Source organism: Salvelinus alpinus, chromosome 7 (genome assembly GCF_045679555.1).
Source record: "Salvelinus alpinus chromosome 7, SLU_Salpinus.1, whole genome shotgun sequence".
Taxonomy (NCBI): Eukaryota; Metazoa; Chordata; class Actinopteri; order Salmoniformes; family Salmonidae; genus Salvelinus; species Salvelinus alpinus.
Window position 1 is genome coordinate 51016570 of NC_092092.1, and position 20105 is coordinate 51036674.

General features: G+C 41.0%; 2 protein-coding genes across 2 annotated transcripts; one reads left to right on the top strand and one right to left on the bottom strand.

The window, feature by feature from the left end:
- Positions 1 to 292: 292 nt before the first annotated feature.
- On the top strand, positions 293 to 3267 carry mrnip (MRN complex interacting protein). The gene is made up of 7 exons (XM_071410595.1): positions 293 to 611; positions 729 to 788; positions 1012 to 1118; positions 1466 to 1532; positions 1753 to 1883; positions 2227 to 2335; positions 2435 to 3267. The coding sequence occupies exons 1-7, from the start codon at positions 552 to 554 to the stop codon at positions 3092 to 3094; spliced, it is 1194 nt and encodes a 397-aa protein (XP_071266696.1). The 5' UTR covers positions 293 to 551; the 3' UTR covers positions 3095 to 3267.
- Positions 3268 to 3272: 5 nt separating this feature from the next.
- sqstm1 (sequestosome 1) lies at positions 3273 to 7458 on the bottom strand. Its single transcript, XM_071410594.1, has 7 exons — positions 6961 to 7458; positions 5784 to 5879; positions 5272 to 5594; positions 4863 to 5088; positions 4531 to 4733; positions 4160 to 4376; positions 3273 to 3912 (listed from the first exon to the last, which is right to left on the bottom strand). The coding sequence occupies exons 1-7, from the start codon at positions 7127 to 7129 to the stop codon at positions 3758 to 3760; spliced, it is 1389 nt and encodes a 462-aa protein (XP_071266695.1). The 5' UTR covers positions 7130 to 7458; the 3' UTR covers positions 3273 to 3757.
- Between the last annotated feature and the right edge of the window lie 12647 nt (positions 7459 to 20105).

Here is a 20105-nt window from a genome sequence, read left to right on the forward strand (position 1 = left end):
TTTTTTAGCTCTGCAGACAGAAGATTGACCACTCAATCCAATTATTGTACATTATACAATGTATATGACAACATGTATTTTTACCGCTCTAATTACGTTGGTAACCAGTTTATAATAGCAATAAGGCTACTCGGGGGTTTGTGGCATATGGCCAATATACCATGACTAAGGGCCTTATTGCTTAATTGAACAACATAGTACTATATCTTCATGCTTGCGCCCATTTAATAACTCTGCACTTAGCCAATGCCAGAGGGCGCTCAATATATTTGATTGTGTTCTGCTTCAATAAGATGGCGCCGACATATGGTAGTTCTGTTTCTAGCTCCTATGTACTACTGCACGGTTGGAACTATGAATGCAAGCATTTCGCTACACCAGCAATAACGTCTGCTAAATACGTGTATGTGACCAATATAATTAGATTTTCTGTGGTACGTGCGGTATGACGTCACGTTTCCTGTTTCCTCATTCGATAGTTTTTCAAAACATTCCCGGCAAAATCTCACACTAGTCGTTTTTAGCTAGCCACTACAACTAAAACAAGGAACATGGTTCAGGAATTTCATGTCCTAAGATGCTGTTCTTGTCAAACCTACCAAGTGCAACAGGTAACTTAAGGTTGCTAGTTGTAGAAGGAGTTAACTTTCTAGTTAGCCTGTTAACGTTAGCTAGCTATCTTCAAACTTGTGTTGCATGTGTAAACATATTTGCGCGCTTAATTGCAGGTTAAAAAGAGCAAAAAATGGAACTGCAAGCTGTGTGGGGAAAAGCAGTCGGTCATTAAGGTAAGCCAGTTAATAATTTGTTCGAACCACAACAAGTAAAGTATTTGTAAAAAATATATAATAATGGGCTTGTTCGACATTGCAGCCGGTGAGTGACTGATATACAAATAATCATAAATAATGACTCATTATTATTTGTAATTCAGTCACAACTTACCCATGATAAATCACGGTTTTGACGCCCTCGAACAAGGCCAACGTGTCTGTTATGTAACCTTTCCAGGAGTTTGGTCGTGGCTCTGGAGTGGATTGCAGACGTCATGTTCAGAAGGCCAATGCCAGGCGTGGAGAGATACTTGAAGAGCAGGACCAGAAAGCCTGGTCACGATGGTAACTCTTCTGATATTTTAAATGTTGGAGGAAAAAATAGCATCACTCTCACCACTGTCTACTTCACCCTGACAGGAAGCAAGCAGCGTACAGAGCATCACATTTCAGCCCTATGATTTGCATTACTGAATTTAAATAAGCCTAGGCAGAAATGGAAGTCAAAAGATTATTACTGTGGAATGTATTTATCTGTATACACTGCCACTCCTGTTTGAGTGGTGTGAGAAGACTTGGATCCACTGTATGCCCTGTATGTCACTTCCCCCCTAGCTTAACTTCCAGGTGCGGTGCAAAATGTGTGCTTAAATGAACTATATCATGCTATGTCTCTTTATTATTTGTGATAGGGAGGAGGTGGATGATGTGGATGAAGAAGAGGTTGTAGAAAAAGCTCAGGAGTGTTGTGACCAGAATGTGAGTTCCCACCATTGTTATTGCCCATCACTTTTTTGGGACACAAACAAATGTATTTGACACAGTCAATTGAATGTAGGCATGGGCAGTTGGGCACAAACTGAACATGCAGTTTTAGGGCAGCAGCCCGAACCAATAATCCATGTTGTCCATTTAATATCATAAGAAAACATTGTTTACCATTCAAAATACCGGTAAATTAATATCTGTATTCCTGTAGGCAGAAGAGGCTAATGGGAGTCGCTGGAGTAAATACCTGCAGACAAGCGATGAAGGGGCGGGTCAAGAACAGGCTGAGGAAGAGAATGTTTACATGGACAGAAACCATCTCCAAGGCAACATAAATATTAGGTATGCCCATGACTCATGTCAGGCTAATTATTTTGTTATGTCTGTACAAGTTTGTGCCTAAACAGTGGCCTACATTTCCCCCACTGTTGTCTCCACCTTCCTGATTCTCAATAACACCAGTGTCATCTGAGGATCAATTGGCCACCATTCTAAAACACTGATCCAAAACCACACCTGAGTAACCAGCAGCACCACTCATCATTGTCAAAGTTGACTATTCAGTCCACTTTAATGTGATTGTTTATTTTCTGTAAAAATAACTTCTAACCCTTCTCTATATGACAATCTGTGTTTAGATTGAGCATAGGTATTTGTGACAGCATGGATTATTGTGGCCCAACAGAAAGAGGAAGAGAGGTAGAGGGGAGAATGAGGGGAGGGGATATCACAGTGGAGAAGAGGACACCATGCCTCCTACACAAGGCTGGAGGACGAAAGGGAAGTCGGCTAATGTAAGCAGCTAAAGCTAATTCATACCAGCACATGTCCAAGCAGTCTGTACCTTGTATGTACTAACTAATATGCTTTCTCTGGTTCGCTTTTTACCACAGCCGCCACAACACAACAGACCCACCAGGTCATTGGCCCCTGTACAGTGGTCTCCCAAACAGTCAACTCCCTGCAGACCACCAGTCCCAGCTTACAGCAAACCCCCTACTGTAATTGAACCACCCTCAACTACCAGCAGCAAACTCTCTTCAACCTCAGTCCCCTACAGAGCAAATGCAGCGACGACCTCGCAACCTTCTGGATCCTCGGGTACTGCAGTGTCACAGACCTCCAAATGGGCCCAGTTCCTAACTGCCTCTCCTGAGGAAGATGAGACCAACTGGAGTGGTAGTACAACGCATATAGAGTTCCAAACCGCTGGTTCAATGTTCTCAAATGTTCCGCTCAAACACCAGAACTATATAAAAGCCTCTTTTGGACAACCGGCCTGTAGTGGTATTTCCAAATTGGCTGGGCTAGGTGGGGGTAGTGGTTTTCTGGGAAAGAGCACCAAGAAGACATTTGATAGGCTGAAGTCGACTATCCCCCATTGTGGATTTGGGCAGGCTGCCGAGAGCGAAGGAGGTCCTGCCCATATGACGTTACCGGAGGAGAGCGAAGCACCAGTCTGTCATCAGCCCCCACCCACCAAGCACCCATGCCCTACCCTCTCTCTGGGGACCCTGTTCTACACGGAAGACGACTTTGATGACACTTTTTAAAAGCCATGTAATGGTTGCTCTTTTTTTGTGCATCTATATACGAAGTGGCCTACTCTGTCAACAAGTCTGAATATTTTGTAATTAACATTTAATGCATTAATCTCTGGATTTTGTCTAATAGTTCATGGTTGCAATAAATGATTAAACGAGACAGTATGAAAATCCAATGACAATACAGTTTCTTTGCAGAAGTATTTTATTTTGTCTTGACATGGGGAGAAATGTTAGACAGTCATGATTCACACCTTTCACTTGATCCTGTTGACACAGATAATGGACATGACAGTTTATACGTCTGGCAATAATAACACTAAATAATAAGAATCGTAACTTGATTAATCGACAACTTGCTTAGTACTTGCTCTAGAGTTAATATTCTATATTACTCCTTTTTTCAATCCAATTTAAAAATGAACCCATGTATCCGTTAACGCTGAGTTAAACAGTTATAGAAAGTCAATTATTAAGATAAATACCTGATTAGTAAATCCTTTATACTTGTGTCTGTACAATAGATATTTTCCATTACATATTCAGATCTAATAGACTATTATTGCTTGAGGTACTAATTGCCAGAGAGATGTGAAGAGGCAGTATTGGTGAAATGGCTATGATAGGGGGATGGAGGAGTGGTGTGCCTCATGGTTCTTTGTTTAGGCCCCTTTACTTCTGCGGGGGTTTGGAGTAGTGGATGGTGTCCAGGGCGGCCCCAACATCGCAGTCCTTGGTGTGGAGAAGACGGGTGAGCCAGCCACCCTCGTCTGTGAAGCCCATGGACAGCATCTGGGACAGCGACTCCACCAGGCGTGGGTCTGCATCTGGACACAGTGGAGGATCAATCGCTGATGTAAGTAACTTCTACTAGTCAATACTACTGTACCAGGTGTAGTCAGGGATATAAGAACCTTGAGCTAAAATCACAACTATGACACCTATCCCTAACTGAAGCCACAACTCAGGATTTAACTACCACTGACTGAAGTGGTTACTACTAGCAAGGAGGATAAGGAATCACTACAACTAATACTAGGGATGGAGGATATGAGAATTCTCAAACTATCGTACCTTGAGGCAAGTGGGGGTAGGCTGCGGCCTCAGCGAGAGTGAGGGACTTCAGTGGTTCCTGTGAGGGACCCTGGGAAGTGGTGAGGGACCCTAGGGCTTCCAGTGAGCCCTCCTCACCCACCCTGAGAGACTGGAGCTCTCCTGTAGAGGGGTCCACCTCCTTGGAGGTCACGTGAGTCCATTCCTCGTCACCACTGCCCCCGGCGTCTTTACCACCCTGCACATAGAGAGATACATCATTTAACAACACAAACCATCTCTGACAGGAAATTTTATTCTTCACCATTAACTGATTAAGTATCATTCATTAAAATGAAACAGATTTTTTAAACTTTGATTAAGTAATTAAGCTGTAAAGCAGCGTGTCATACCTTAGCCAAACCACTGGCGCTACCCAGGCTGCTCAGCTCGTCCACCTCCATGTCTCCCTCGTTCGCCCCTGCTCCCTCAGACCCCCCTGTCTCGTTGTCACTCCTAGCACCGGGGTGGCCTCCTGACCCGGGTGGGGTCGGGTTGAGGGTCATCACCTTGGTCCTCTTCCCCTCGTGCTCCACGTCAATATCCACATCGATACCTGCAGGCAACATGGAGAGCTAAGTAAGCAATTTCAGTACATTCAAATTTAGAGTAGTCAGTAGATTTCTAATAATGGATTGATAAATTATTACATTTTTTTTATATGGCACTTTTCACTTGGTCTTACCCAGTGGGCTAAGCATGGCTGCCACCCCTTCTCCAATGTTCTTCAGGTAATCCATATTGGCCTGGGACTGCTGCGAGGAAGTAGATGAGGCATCAGAGGATGGCTGACTGTCCTCGGGGGCCGCCTGGCCTGGCTGGGACCCATAGGTACCAGGCTGGGCCTGGCTTTGGGCCTGGGCCCACATGCAGTGTCTCATCTTCCGCATCCACTTCCCACGAGGGAAACACTGTGTAGAAGAACAAGATCAAACTATAGAGGCCATTTTTCTCTCCCTAACCACACAGATATGTCCCTTCTATTTTTGGGGAGAAAAAAACCCAAACACTTCCAATGGAGTTTTAAATTGCTCAGATGTGTATCTGCAAGTATATCCACTTTAAAACATAAGAAATAAACATATGTGTCTTACCTCGAATGTGTTGTTGAAGGGGTGCCAGATGGGTAGGAGGACGTGCTCCTTGTGGAGCCCCTTGGCCTGACACGGGGAGCATAGGTCGTAGTTGGAGCACACAGTGCACTTGAAACGGGTCCCCGCCACCGGGCCCTCACATTCATCACAGGTCACGTTGGGGTGCACCATGGGGGGCCCGTGAGGGCCATGACCATGAGGTGGTGGGCCATGGGGTGGAGGGGGTCCCATATGGGGTGATCCAGGGTGAGGAGGGAAGGCAAAAGGAGGGACACCGCCCGGGAAGGCAAAAGCAGGGAACTCACGCCTGTGCTCCTTCTTCTCTGTAAGGGAAAGAAAAAAAAGGATATGCGGGTAGGTATTAATAACTACAATGTTTCAGTAACAATGAGGATGCTATGTCATTATAATAGTGGTAATGATGACTTAGTGCATTACACATTAATACCAGACCGATTAATCTTTATATATTATATTTGAAAATGCACCATCTTTGATCACAAAAGACTCACCCTTGATGAAGAGGCGGAAGGTGTCGTCCTTGATGCAGGTGAGGCCCATGATGAGCTCATCGTCGGTGGAGAAGGCGATCATGTCACCGTCCTCGTCTGGGTACAAGGGAAACAAAAAAGACAATACGTTGTCACACACTGATCTCACGTGTTTCACAAGCCATTGTTTGCTGTCAGCTCCTTATCCAGGCCAGATGATTAGATAATAGCAGTACGAGTTCACTAGTAAGGAAATCTGTCTACAGCTTATCCTCACTGGCTTGTTTTATTTGAAACAGAGGTCAAGGGAATACTGTTGTTACAAAGGTGTTGTGCTCAGACCAACACATTTGTCAAGTTCCAGTTCAGTTATTGGTTATTGAAAATCGCCAAATGTTTAATACATTCATGTCATGTATTGAAAAACAATTCATTTCCTGGTTTGACTGAGTTGTAATGGAATTGACCCCAACCCTGATGCCCAATATGGAAAACATAAATTGTGTGATGTGGTACCAGTCAATAATACTACTGTATGAAATTGGTCAACTTTGATTCCCTTCTTGGGAGGAGAGCTCTTACAGAATTTGATCTTTTTTTTCTGGGTTAATGCCATCTGTTGCTAAGTCACCGTTATATCCCATATATATATATATAAATAAAAGTTCACTATGAACTGATGGTATGCCTACAGGTAGGGCGAGCTCAGAGAAATGTAGTACAACAGGTATACATCATTGCATGTATGACATACATGTAATAGAGCATATTTGCTGCTCACTCGATCTGACATTCACTATGAAATGCAATGTCAAATGTAGACTTCAATAATGTTCTGTGTACCAGTTCTATCAGATTTTTTCTGGTGCATAAAGACAAATTGTCATCTTGAGATCTATACTTAAATTCGTCAAGCTCCCTCCTGTTATTGAAGCTTTCAGTCAGCAGATTATTTCACTTAACTTCTTGACGCACTTTGGTCTAGGCCTATGACACGACATTAATCAGTTGATAGGCCTACTCAAGTAAACTAGGTAGTAAAGTGCGCAATAACTTTACTGTAGTCGTGAATTACTTTGTCGGGCGCGATGTTATGGAATATTACAACAAAATTACCGCCAGAAATATTTATGACAATAACACGATCGAAAACACTGTACCATAGGCCTATAATGAAACACTGACAGTATAGGCTTACCTTTGTAAAACATTTGGTAGGGGACATTTCGCAGTGTTGAGAAAACATCAACAACCTTTCGATTCAAATACTCAAAACTCGTTGAAACATCTTGGTCGACAGCAAAGCGACGAATTTCTTTCGATATGTGTTCCTTCCCAAGGAGATAGGCTTTCACGGTCATAGACATAGTCGAGTCTTCTCACGACTTACTTTCAGCCCAATTTTCGCTGTAAAATATGTGTTGCGCAGTTAAAATGTTAAAGGCCGGCTCCACTGTAAGCTAGCTGTCAGTGCGTCTCGCTGTTCTGGGTACAGTTCCGCGTATGAACCTTAATACGACGGCTGGTGTAATATTTATACGTCGGTCTAGCCAATCACAAGGGTTTGGTGCGGCATCGGGGGGAAGTCCACCGCCCTAAATGACAAAGCTCTATTCTCCTTCTGTTATTGTGAGCAAAAGGCAAGGTAATGTAAACAAATGGGTGGGACGCGACGCCAAAGGGTAAAATGGAAGGCCGAGGTATGACAAGGCACTTTCCATACGGGAATTCCCCGCGTGCAGACTGGTCTCAGACTAGACGTAACATAATACATGTAAATCTGGAATAATGTATTTACTATATGTTACATTTGATATGGTTACAGAAGATAGTGGGTGGTTGGTTGGTTGTAATAACGGGAACATCTAGCAACCCAAAGGTTGTGTGTTCAAATCCCATCAAGGACAATTTTAGCAACTACTTTTTTGCTACTTGACAACTACTTAGCATGTTAGCTAACCCTTCCCCTAAACCTAACCCTTTAACCTAACTCCTAACCTTATAACCCCTAAACCCTAGTGCTAGCTAGAGTTAGTCACCTACCTAAAGTTAGCGACAACAAATTGGAATTTGTAACATGTCATATGTTTTGTAAATAAGTAACATATTATACCAATTGTAATTCGTAACATATCATACGAAATGGATGATAGACATCCACAAATTAATACATTCCATACATGCCTCGGATTTATTTATAGAATAATACGAACTGCTCTGAGACCATGTTGCAGAGTGAGATCAGCGTCATCGTACCATAATTTAACTGGACTGAGCTCTAGACTTGTAGAGCACCTGTGCCAGGACTTTAAACATTTTGACCTCGATTACTACTTGATATTTGAAGAGGGGGTTTACGGATATTTATAGTCTGTCAAAATAGTCCACATTGGATTCCCATAGCCTGGACCAACTCTATTACTGTTATTTAGTCATATAAAATTGTGAGGAATATATTTGGTTTAAGTCAGAGAGCTAGACTACTGTAGGCAGCTATCCACATTGTAAATTCATATGCAGGTGGGCTAATAAAAAGACCATGACCATACACTTTGTTCTAGTGCCCTAAAAGACCTAGGCTATAAGGAGATGTGCCCAACTTATAAAGCTATGTGCCCTATACTTGTGTTGTGTGTAGAATAAATTGGTTGATTTGGCCTACTTTGACAAAGAGCATTATTAAACCAAGACATGAGATAATATATGTTTAATAGGATAATATATCACTATTATTTTCAATACATCTACTAAAAGCATCTAGGCTAGACACAATTAGGTAGGTAGCCTAGTGGTTAGAGCGTTGGATCAGTAACCGAAAGGTTGACAGATCGAATCCCCAAGCTGACAAGGTAAAAATCTGTCAGTTTGCCCCTGAACAAGGCACTGCTCCTAGGCCATCCGTGTAAATAAGAATTTGTTCTTAACTGATTTGCCTAGTTCAATAAAAAAGTATATTAGTTTATGTAGGCAGTATTTTATTTATTTAAGTCAGGTGAGAACAAATTAACTGTCTTTTTCAGGGGCAGATCAACAGATTCCTGTCAGCTCGGGGATTTGATCTAGCAACCTTTTAGGTTACTGGCCCAGCGCCCTAACCACGAGGCTACCTACCCACTAGGCTACCTAGCCCAGCCAATAGGAAAATTATCAAATATAGGCCTATAATTATTACACCTTCAAGGTGATATGTTGTGTCAGGCAATGGTTCAATGCACTTTATTGCTCAGAACATATTCAACCAAAGTGGTGTGTCTGGTGATCTGGGTGAAAGAGAGTTGTCATCAATTACCACACCCACAAAATCAAAATTGGCTATATTGTAGAAATTAATTTTAAAAATGTGCATTTGGTAATCCGTAGAAAGTGCAGGATGCTTCTAGAAACAGATATAGACACTAGATCAAATCTGTTTATGGCCCAGTGACTATGTTGTCATAATAATTCATGGTCGTTACTAGTTAGCACAGCCACAAAGTTGTAATTATGGCTAAATCACGCCCATTTATAAAATGTATCTTCAAAAGAATCTAATTTTAAATCAAATCATGTGCCTAACCCTTAAATTAAGACCAAACAGCACGTCTATTTTCATGAATCTTTACCATATCACCTAGACAGTTTTAACTTTGTGGCAACTAGTGACAACCGTGAAAGAACGACACTTTTCGTCTCACCCTCACTTCCTGCCTTTTGGTGGTGCTCCGTCACCTGATTCTCATGTCCCATGATCGCTTTATCAAACTGGGGATTTTTCTTCGCGCGTTTAGTAATCAGTAGAAAACGCAGGATGCTTCTAGAAACAGATATAGAGACTAGATCCAATCTGTTTATGGGCCGATGACTATGTTGTCATAATAATTCATGGATCTCAACATTTAAATTAATCTGGATTACTGACATCAAGACTATTCATTTACATTAGTTGTGGTATGACTATTGTGTTGTGCCTTGACAAGTCTTATTCATTGTCACTCAATTTGTCCAATGAATCTATAATTATTACCAATATGCTCAAATGACCATGCTCATAACTTTAAGAATATCCTATGAATGTGACTATATTGAAATGTTCTATGATTGTCATGGTTATTTTACGACTATGGTGAATAATTGTCATATGATCATAAATTGTGGGGTGTACGCACGCACGACTAGCCTACTGGCCAGAGGGTTGTCACTAATTATCACAGCCACAAAGTCAAAATTGCTTATATTGTAGAAATTCATGAAACAAAAATTTGCTTTTTGTTCCTAATTTAAGGTGAGGGTTATGCATAAGGTTAGCAGTGTGTTTAAGGTTTAAAATCATATTTTAAGAAGATACATTGTAGAAATAGACGGGGTTTAGCCTTAATAACAAAATATGGTCATTACTAGTTGCCACAGCCACAAAATTGTAATTATGGCTAAACCACGCCCATTATAAAATGTATCTTCTCACCATCTAATTCTAAACCTAATCTTATGCCCAACCTTAAATTAAGACCAAACAGCACATTTGTGTTTTCATGAATTTTTACAATATAGCCTAGACGGTTTTAACTTTGTGGCTGTGGTAACCAGTGACAACCGTGAAAGAACCGTGAAACACCCTCACTTCCTGCCTTTTGGTGGTGCTCCGTCATCTGATTCTCATGTCCCATGATCGCTTTATCAAACTGGGGATTTTTTTTCGCGCGTTTAGTAATCCGTAGAAAGCGCAGGATGCTTCTAGAAACAGATATAGAGACTAGATCAAATCTGTTTATGGGCCGATGACTACGTTGTCATAATAATTCATGGATCTCAACATTTAAATATCTGGATTAAGTCTTATTCGTTGTCACTCAATTTGTCCAATGAATCAATCACTATTACCATTATGCTCAAATGAAAATGCCAATAACTTTAAGAATATCCTATGAATGTGAAGATATTGAAATGTTGCAAAGTTCTATGATTGAACTAGATGATGATCATGATGTTGCTGCTGCTGATGATGATGATATATCCATTGTCATGGTTATTTTAGGACTATGGCGAGTAATTATCTCTGGTCGTAAATGGTGGGATGATCGCACGCACGACTGGCCTGCCATGTGGCATGCGTAAAGTTCTCCTTTCACCGCTAGATGATAGCATTTCTCCACGAACCTAAGGCCTGCCACATGGCACGCATATAATATTATTGAATGCCAGGGACCTGTTGTAATTGCAGGATATTGCTGAGAATTGTTAGTAGTTCCCTCACAGAGATGTTTCACTTGTACATTTAGCCTATGCATAGCCTTCCCCTGGCAATTTGTGGCAAATGTGCAAAATTATTTATGTTTCTTTTTTCTCATTGAAATAAGCACATTTGCTTTGCAGACATTATTCACGATTTTTATAATGGAGCATTTATCAAAACGAAAATATTTAGGCCTAGCCAACGTTGCGGATAGACAACGTGTACTGTTTGATAGTTGCCTGTTATTGCACAATTCTCATTTTGAAAATTCAACATTAAATAGTTGACAGTAGTACTATCACCACCTACCCAAGAGGTACGAATTGCAGGCTTAGTCGATACGAAGAAAGTAAAAAAATATATATATTAATTGCCTGCGCTAAAAAGATCACTATATTGGTCTGCTAATACAGTTTTGGTACCCTTCCCCAGATCTGTGCCTCAACGCAATCCTGTCGACCTCATGGCTTGGTTTTTGTTCTGAGATGCACTGTCAACTCTGGGACATTATAGAGACAGGCGTGTGCCTTTCTAAATAATGTCCAATCAATTGAATTTACCACAGGTGGACTCCAATCAAGTTGTAGAAACATCTCAAGGATAATAAATGGAAACAGGATGCACCTGAGCTCAATTTCGAGTCTCATAGAGAAGGGTCTGAATACTTATGTAAATAAGGTAATTCTATTTTTTACTAAAAAACTGTTTTTTGCTTTATCATTATGGGCATTGTGTGTAGATTGATGAGGAAAACATATATTTGATCCATTTTAGGATAAAAAGGGAAGGGTCTGAATACTTTACAAATGCACTATATACACTATCATTCAAAAGTTTGGGGTCACTTAGAAATGTCCTTGTTTTTGAAAGAAAAGTACACTTTTTGTCCATTAAAATAACATCAAATTGATCAGAAATACAGTGTTAATGTTGTAAATGTCTATTGTAGCTGGAAACGGCTGATTTTTAATGGAATATCTACATAGGCGTACAGAGGCCCATTATCAGCAACCATCACTCCTATGTTCCAATGGCACATTGTGTTAGCTAATCCAAGTTTATCATTTTAAAAGGCAAATTGATCATTAGAAAACCCTTCTGCAATTATGTTAGCACAGCTGAAAACTGTTGTTCTGATTAAAGAAGCAATAAAACTGGCCTTCTTTAGACTAGTTGAGTATCTGGAGCATCAGCATTTGTGGGTTCGATTACAGGCTCAAAATGGCCAGAAACAAAGAACTTTCTTCTGAAACTTGTCAGTCTATTCTTGTTCTGAGAAATGAAGGCTATTTCATGCGAGAAATTGCCAAGAAACTGAAGATCTGGTTCAACCCTGTGTACTACTCCCTTCACAGAACAGTGCAAACTGGCTCTAACCAGAATATAAAGAGGAGTGGGAGGCCCCGGTGCACAACTGAGCAAGAGGACAAGTACATTAGAGTGGCTAGTTTGAGAAACAGACGCTTCACAAGTTCTTAACTGGCAGCTCCATTAAATAGTACCCGCAAAACACCAGTCTCAACAGTGAAGAGGTAACTCCGGGATGATGGCCTTCCAGGCAGAGTTCCACTGGCCAGTGTCTGTGGCCCATCTTAATCTTTTCTTTTTATTGGCCAGTCTGAGATATGGCTTTTTCTTTGCAACTCTGCCTAGAAGGCCAGCATCTCGGAGTCGCCTCTTCACTCTTCCTTCCTGAGCGGTATGACGGCTGTGTGGTCCCATGGTGTTTATACTTGCGTACTGTTGTTTGTACAGATGAGCGTGTTACCTTCAGGCGTTTGGAAATTGCTCCCAAGGATGAACCAGACTTTTTTTTTTTTTTTTTTATATATATATATATATTTTCATAGGTCTTGGCTGATTTCTTTTGATTTTCCCATGATGTCAAGCAAAGAGGCACTGTGTTTGAATGTAGGCCTTGAAATACGTCCAGAGGTACACCTCCAATTGACTCAAATTATGTCAATTAGCCTATCAGAAGCTTCTAAAGCCATGACATCATTTTATGGGATTTTCCAAGCTATTTAAAGGCACAATCATGTTAGTGTATGTAAACTTCTGACCCACTGGAATTGTGATACAGTGAGTTATAAGTGAAATAATCTGTCTGTAAACAATTGCTGGAAAAATGACTTGTGTCATGCACAAAGTAGATGTCCTAACCAACTTGCCAAAACTATAGTTTGTTAACAAGAAATGTGTGGAGTGGTTGAAAAACTAGTTTTAATGACTCCAACCTAAGTGTATGTATACTTCCGACTTCAACTGTATGTATGTATGTATATATACAGTGGGGAGAACAAGTATTTGATACACTGACGATTTTGCAGGTTTTCCTACTTACAAAGCATGTAGAGGTCTGTAATTTTTATCATAGGTACACTTCAACTATGAGAGACGGAATCTAAAACAAAAATCCAGAAAATCACATTGTATGATTTTTAAGTAATTAATTTGCATTTTATTGCATGACATAAGTATTTGATACATCAGAAAAGCAGTACTTAATATTTGGTACAGAAACCTTTGTTTGCAATTACAGAGATCATACGTTTCCTGTAGTTCTTGACTAGGTTTGCACACACTGCAGCAGGGATTTTGGCCCACTCCTCCCTACAGATCTTCTCCAGATCCTTCAGGTTTCGGGGCTGTCGCTGGGCAATACGGACTTTCAGCTCCCTCCAAAGATTTTCTATTGGGTTCAGGTCTGGAGACTGGCTAGGCCACTCCAGGACCTTGAGATGCTTCTTACGGAGCCACTCCTTAGTTGCCATGGCTGTGTGCTTCGTGTCGTTGTCATGCTGGAAGACCCAGCCACGACCCATCTTCAATGCTCTTACTGAGGGAAGGAGGTTGTTGGCCAAGATCTCGCGATACATGGCCCCATCCATCCTCCCCTCAATACGGTGCAGTCGTCCTGTCCCCTTTGCAGAAAAGCATCCCCAAAGAATGATGTTTCCACCTCCATGCTTCACGGTTGGGATGGTGTTCTTGGGGTTGTACTCATACTTCTTCTTCCTCCAAACACGGCGAGTGGAGTTAGACCAAAAAGCTCTATTTTTGTCTCATCAGACCACATGACCTTCTCCCATTCCTCCTCTGGATCATCCAGATGGTCATTGGCAAACTTCAGACAGGCCTGGACATGCACTGGCTTAAGCAGGGGGACCTTGCGTGCGCTGCAGGATTTTAATCCATGACGGCGTAGTGTGTTACTAATGGTTTTCTTTGAGACTGTGGTCCCAGCTCTCTTCAGGTCATTGACCAGGTCCTGCCGTGTAGTTCTGGGCTGATCCCTCACCTTCCTCATGATCATTGATGCCCCACGAGGTGAAATCTTGCATGGAGCCCCAGACCGAGGGTGATTGACCGTCATCTTGAACTTCTTCCATTTTCTAATAATTGCGCCAACAGTTGTTTCCTTCTCACCAAGCTGCTTGCCTATTGTCCTGTAGCCCATCCCAGCCTTGTGCAGGTCTACAATTTTATCCCTGATGTCCTTACACAGCTCTCTGGTCTTGGCCATTGTGGAGAGGTTGGAATCTGTTTGATTGAGTGTGTGGACAGGTGTCTTTCATACAGGTAACGAGTTCAAACAGGTGCAGTTAATACAGGTAATGAGTGGAGAACAGGAGGGCTTCTTAAAGAAAAACTAACAGGTCTGTGAGAGCCGGAATTCTTACTGGTTGGTAGGTTTTCAAATACTTATGTCATGCAATAAAATGCAAATTAATTATTTAAAAATCATACAATGTGATTTTCTGGATTTTTGTTTTAGATTCCGTCTCTCACAGTTGAAGTGTACCTATGATAAAAATTACAGACCTCTACATGCTTTGTAAGTAGGAAAACCTGCAAAATCGGCAGTGTATCAAATACTTGTTCTCCCCACTGTATATATATATATATATATATATATGTATATACAGTTGAAGTCGGAAGTTTACATACATATACATATATACACAGTACCAGTATTTTGACTATTTTCTAAGTTGTAGAATAATAGTGAAAACATCAACACTATGAAAAAACACATATGGAATCATGTAGAAACCAAAAAAGTGTTAAATATATCAAAATATATTTTAGATTTTGGATTCTTTAAAGTAGCCACCCTTTGCCTTGATGACAGTTTTGCACACTCTTGGCATTCTCTCAACCAGTTTCATGAGGTAGTCACCTGGAATGCATTTCAATTAACAGGTGTGCCTTGTTAAAAGTACAGTTGTGGAATTTCTTTCCCTAATGTGTTTGAGCCAATCAATTGTGTTGTGAAAAGGTATACAGAAGATAGCCCTATTTGGTAAAAATTCATATTATGACAAGAACAGCTCAAATAAGCAAAGAGAAACGACAGTCCATCATTATTTGAAGACATAAAGGTCAGTCAATTCTGAAAATTTTAAGAACTTTGAAAGTTTCTTCAAGTGCAGTCGCAAAAACCATTAAGCGCTATGATGAAACAGGCTCTCATGAGGACTGCCACAGGAAAGGAAGACCCAGAGTTACCTCTGCTGCAGAGGATAAGTTCATTAGAGTTAACTGCACCTCAGATTGTAGCCCAAATGAATGCTTCAGAGTTCAAGTAACAGACACATCTCACCATCAACTGTTCAGAGGAGACTGTGAATCAGACCTTCATGGTTGAATTGCTGCAAAGAAACCACTACTAAAGGATACCAATAATAATAAGAGACTTGCTTGTGCCAAGAAACACGAGCAATGGACATTAGACCAGTGGAAATCTGTCCTTTGGTCTGATGAGTCCAAATTTGAGATTTTTGGTTCCAACCGCAGTGTCTTTTTGAGATGCAGAGTAGGTGAACAGATGATCTTCGCATGTGTGGTTCCCACCGTGAAGCATGGAGGAGGAGGTGTGATGGTGTGGGGGTGCTTTGCTGGTGACACTGTCTGTGATTAATTTAGAATTCAAAGCACACTTAACCAGCATGGCCACCATGGCTACCATTCTGCAGCGATACACAATCCCATCTGGTTTGCGCTTAGTGGGACTATCATTTGTTTTTCAACAGGACAATGATGCAACACACCTCCAGGCTGTGTAAAGGCTATTTTACCAAGAAGGAGAGTGATGGAGTGCTGCATCAGATGACCTGGCCTCCACAATCACCCGACATCAGCCCAATTGAGATGGTTTGGGATGAGTTGGACCGCAGAGTGAAGGAAAAGCAGCCAACAAGTGCTCAGCATATGTGGGAATTCCTACAAGACTGTTGGAAAAGCCTTCCTCATGAAGCTGGTTGAGACAATGCCAAGAGTGTGCAAAGCTGTCATCAAGGCAAAGGGTGGCTACTTTGAAGAATATAAAATATAAAACATATTTTGATTTGTTTAACACTTTCTGGGGTACTACATGATTCCATATGTGTTATTTCATAGTTTTGATGTTTTCACTATTATTCTATAATGTAGAAAATAGTAAAAATAAAGAAAAACGCTTGAATGAGTAGGTGTGTCCAAACTTTTGACTGGTACTGTATATGTATGTATGTATGTATGTATGTATGTATGTATGTATGTGCAGCTGTACAAGGATAAATGTGTTGATGAACTATCTCACCCCAGGTTTAATGGAGTGAGATAGTTAGAGCATGGGGAGTTCTGCCTAGTAACACAGTACGATACAGGTTCTTAGATCTGGTGTGATCTCACACTGTTTCACCCAGGGAAGAGGCTGAGATTGGAATAACTTTCTGGAATTTGTTTCAGACAATCAGTATTAATTACATCAACAATAAATTACACAGTTTGATTGATTGAGCTGATCTGCCCGGCTCCCCAAGACAGCCCCCAGTCGGTCACTTCAGTCACTCAATATTTTTTACTGGTGCAAACCCAGGTGCCAGGACACTTGACTTGTACCTAACCTCAACTAGAAACAATGTTTACTCTCACTTTCATGTAGGCTATTTTTGCTTTGATCACATCAGAAGCTCTATTTTCCCATGTGCTCATTCATCTGTGTGGCCACTCTTGCACCGCGGTCCACAAATGCGAGCTGCGGTTGCTTTTTTCTACTGGGAAAGACTGCTATTTGTTGATTTTTAGGAGTACAGTAATACGTCTGGCATTTAGGGAAAGTGAAAACTATCCCCTGTTCAAAAAACCACTGTTATTTACCCCCCTTGATGGTTATGATGGGGAGAAAATCAGATCTGTTAATTGTTTAAGCTGTAGCCATATGGTTAATTATGGCTGGCATTGGTAACAATTTGCCACAATATCAATGTTGCCAACGAAGGTATATGAGAGGATAGTAGATCTAGTTGGACAAAGCTATCTGAGTGTGCACATGATGGAAGTTAGAGGTAACCTAAATATTCATTGTTTAATAGAAAAACTATTATGTGACAAATGGTTGTGACTAAAACTAGACTAAAATTGTCCAGAGTTTAAGTTGACTGATTCATTTTATGACATTCCCCCTGGGTTTTTATATTTTTATTAAACTGAAATAAAAATACATACATGACAAATCAAGGTACTATTATTTTGAAATTGGATTTCGCAGGACTTATTTAGGCATGACAAATCAAGGGACTTTTATTTTGAAATTGGAAATCGCTGGATTTTTATATTGGTATGATAAATCGAGGGACTCTTATTTTTAAGTGTTTCATCCAGCTCAGAGATACATCCAGCTGGATGTAACTGTGCTGGATGTAACTCAGAGCTAGATGCTGGATGTAACTCTGAGCTGGATGTACAGTTGAAGTTTACATACACCTTAGCCAAGTACATTTAAACTCCGTTTTTCACAATTCCTGACATTTAATCTGAGTAAAAATTCCCTGTTTTAGGTCAGTTAGGATCACCACTTTATTTTAATGTGAAATGTCAGAATAATAGTAGAGAAAATGGTTTATATCAGTTTTTATTTCTTTCATCACATTTCCATTGGGTTAGAAGTTTACATACACTCAATTAGTATTTGGTAGCATTGCCTTTAAATCGTTTAACTTGGGTCAAACGTTTTGGGTAGCCTTCCACAATAAGTTGGGTGAATGTTGGCCCATTCCTCCTGACAGAGCTGGTGTAACTGGGTCAGGTTTGTAGGCCTTCCTGCTCGCACAAGCTTTTTCAGTTCTGCCCACAAATTTTCTATAGGTTTGAGGACAGGGCTTTGTGATGGCCACTCCAATACCTTGACTTTGTTGTCCTTAATTAAAGCCATTTTGCCACAACTTTGGAAGTATGCTTTGGGTCATTGTCCATTTGGAAAACCCATTTGCAACCAAGCTTTAACTTCCTGACTGATGTCTTGAAATGTTGCTTCAATATATCCACATCATTTTCCTACCTCATGATGCCATCTATTTTGTGAAGTACACCAGTCCCTCCTGCAGCAAAGCACCCCCACAACATGATGCTGCCACCCCGGTGCTTCACGGTTGGGATGGTGTTCTTCGGCTTGCAAGCATCCCCCTTTTTCCTCCAAACATAACGATGGTCATTATGGCCAAACAGTTCTATTTTTGTTTTATCAAACCAGAGGACATTTTTCCAAAAAGTACAATCTTTGTCCCCATGTGCAGTTGCAAACAGTAGTCTGGCTTTTTTATGGCAGTTTTGGAGCAGTGGCTTCTTCCTTGCTGAGCGGCCTTTCATGTTATGTTGATATAGGACTCGTTTTACTCTGGATATAGATACTTTTGTACCTGTTTCCTCCAGCATCTTCACAAGGTCCTTTGCTGTTGTTCTGGGATTGATTTGCACTTTTCACACCAAAGTACATTCATCTCTAGGAGACAGAACACATCTTCTTCCTGAGCTGTATGACAAATGCATGGTCCAATGGTGTTTATACTTGCATACTATTGTTTGTACATATGAACATAGTACCTTCAAGCGTTTGTAAATTGCTCCCAAGGACGAACCAAACTAGTGGAGGTCTACAATGTTTTCTTGCCTGATTTCTTTAGATTTTCCCATGATGTCAAGCAAAGAGGCACTGAGTTTGAGGGTAGGCCTTGAAATACATCCACAGGTACACCTCCAATTGACTCAAATGATGTCAATTAGCCTATCAGAAGCTTCTAAAGCCATGACATCATTTTCTGGAATTTTCCAAGCTGTTTAAAGGCACAGTCAACTTAGTATATGTAAACTTCTGACCCACTGGAATTGTGATGCAGTGAATTATAAGTAAAATAATCTGTCTGTAAACAATTGATGGAAGAATTACTTTGTGTCATGCACGAAGTAGATATCCTAACCGACTTGCCAAAACTATAGTTTGTTAACAAGACATTTGTGGAGTGGTTGAAAAACTAGTTTTAATGACTCCAACCTAAGTGTATGTAAACTTCCGACTTTAACTGTAACTCTGAGCTGGATGTAATGCTCAGCCGGATGCTGTATGTAACTGAGTCGGATGCTGGAGGTAACTTTGAGCCGGATGCTACTCAGCTGAGCTGGATGCTGTATATAACTCTGAGCTGGATCCTACTCAGCTGAGCCCGATGCTACTCAGCTGGGCTGAATGCTGGATTTAACTTTGAGCCGGATGTTGGATGCTATACTGGATGTAACATCCAGCATCTAGCTCAGTGTTACAGCCCCTACTGCTAATTTGTGTAGCCTATAAAACAGGTGTGTTCCAGTCAGGTGTGGAGAGAGATGCACTGCTCCTGCTGGCCCTAAAATGGAAGTGGCAGTCAGAATCCCATTTAACTGATTTGATTGTTATTATGGGCCTACGAAAAACCGTTGAATTAAAGATAGCCTTTCTTTTGGACAAATGTTCTAGGTAGGCTAAATAACTCATATGGATGTGGGCATATGGTTTCCATGTTATGGCAGAAGTCAAATGAAATTTAAAGATGCACTGTGCACCCCGTCTGGATCCGAATATGGAGAAGCAGTTGTAGGCTACCTCGGCACATATGCCATTCAATTCATGAGCGAAATATGAAAATTCATGAACGGATATGAAAGTAAACCTGGAACTGCTGCCTCACATTTTTCATCGCCCACTAGCAGAGTCGCAACACTACATGGCATGCCTCATCACCACTCCGTCCGCACTGACTCGAGAAGGATAGGAGAGAGAAGGGGGAAAAAGCACTCCCCACCCTTTCTGGCAACTCCTCCCCAAGCACGCCCAGCTT

Excerpts from the sequence above, each read along its gene's own strand:
- mrnip (XM_071410595.1), top strand. The coding sequence starts at position 552 with ATGGTTCAGGAATTTCATGTCCTAAGATGCTGTTCTTGTCAAACCTAC. Across the intron at positions 1,119-1,465 it reads CAGAAAGCCTGGTCACGATG|GGAGGAGGTGGATGATGTGG; the intron begins GTAACTCTTCTG and ends TATTTGTGATAG. Across the intron at positions 1,533-1,752 it reads AGGAGTGTTGTGACCAGAAT|GCAGAAGAGGCTAATGGGAG; the intron begins GTGAGTTCCCAC and ends GTATTCCTGTAG.
- sqstm1 (XM_071410594.1), bottom strand. The coding sequence starts at position 7,129 with ATGTCTATGACCGTGAAAGCCTATCTCCTTGGGAAGGAACACATATCG. Across the intron at positions 5,595-5,783 it reads CTTCCGCCTCTTCATCAAGG|AGAAGAAGGAGCACAGGCGT; the intron begins GTGAGTCTTTTG and ends TTTCCCTTACAG. Across the intron at positions 4,377-4,530 it reads GCGCCAGTGGTTTGGCTAAG|GGTGGTAAAGACGCCGGGGG; the intron begins GTATGACACGCT and ends CTCTATGTGCAG.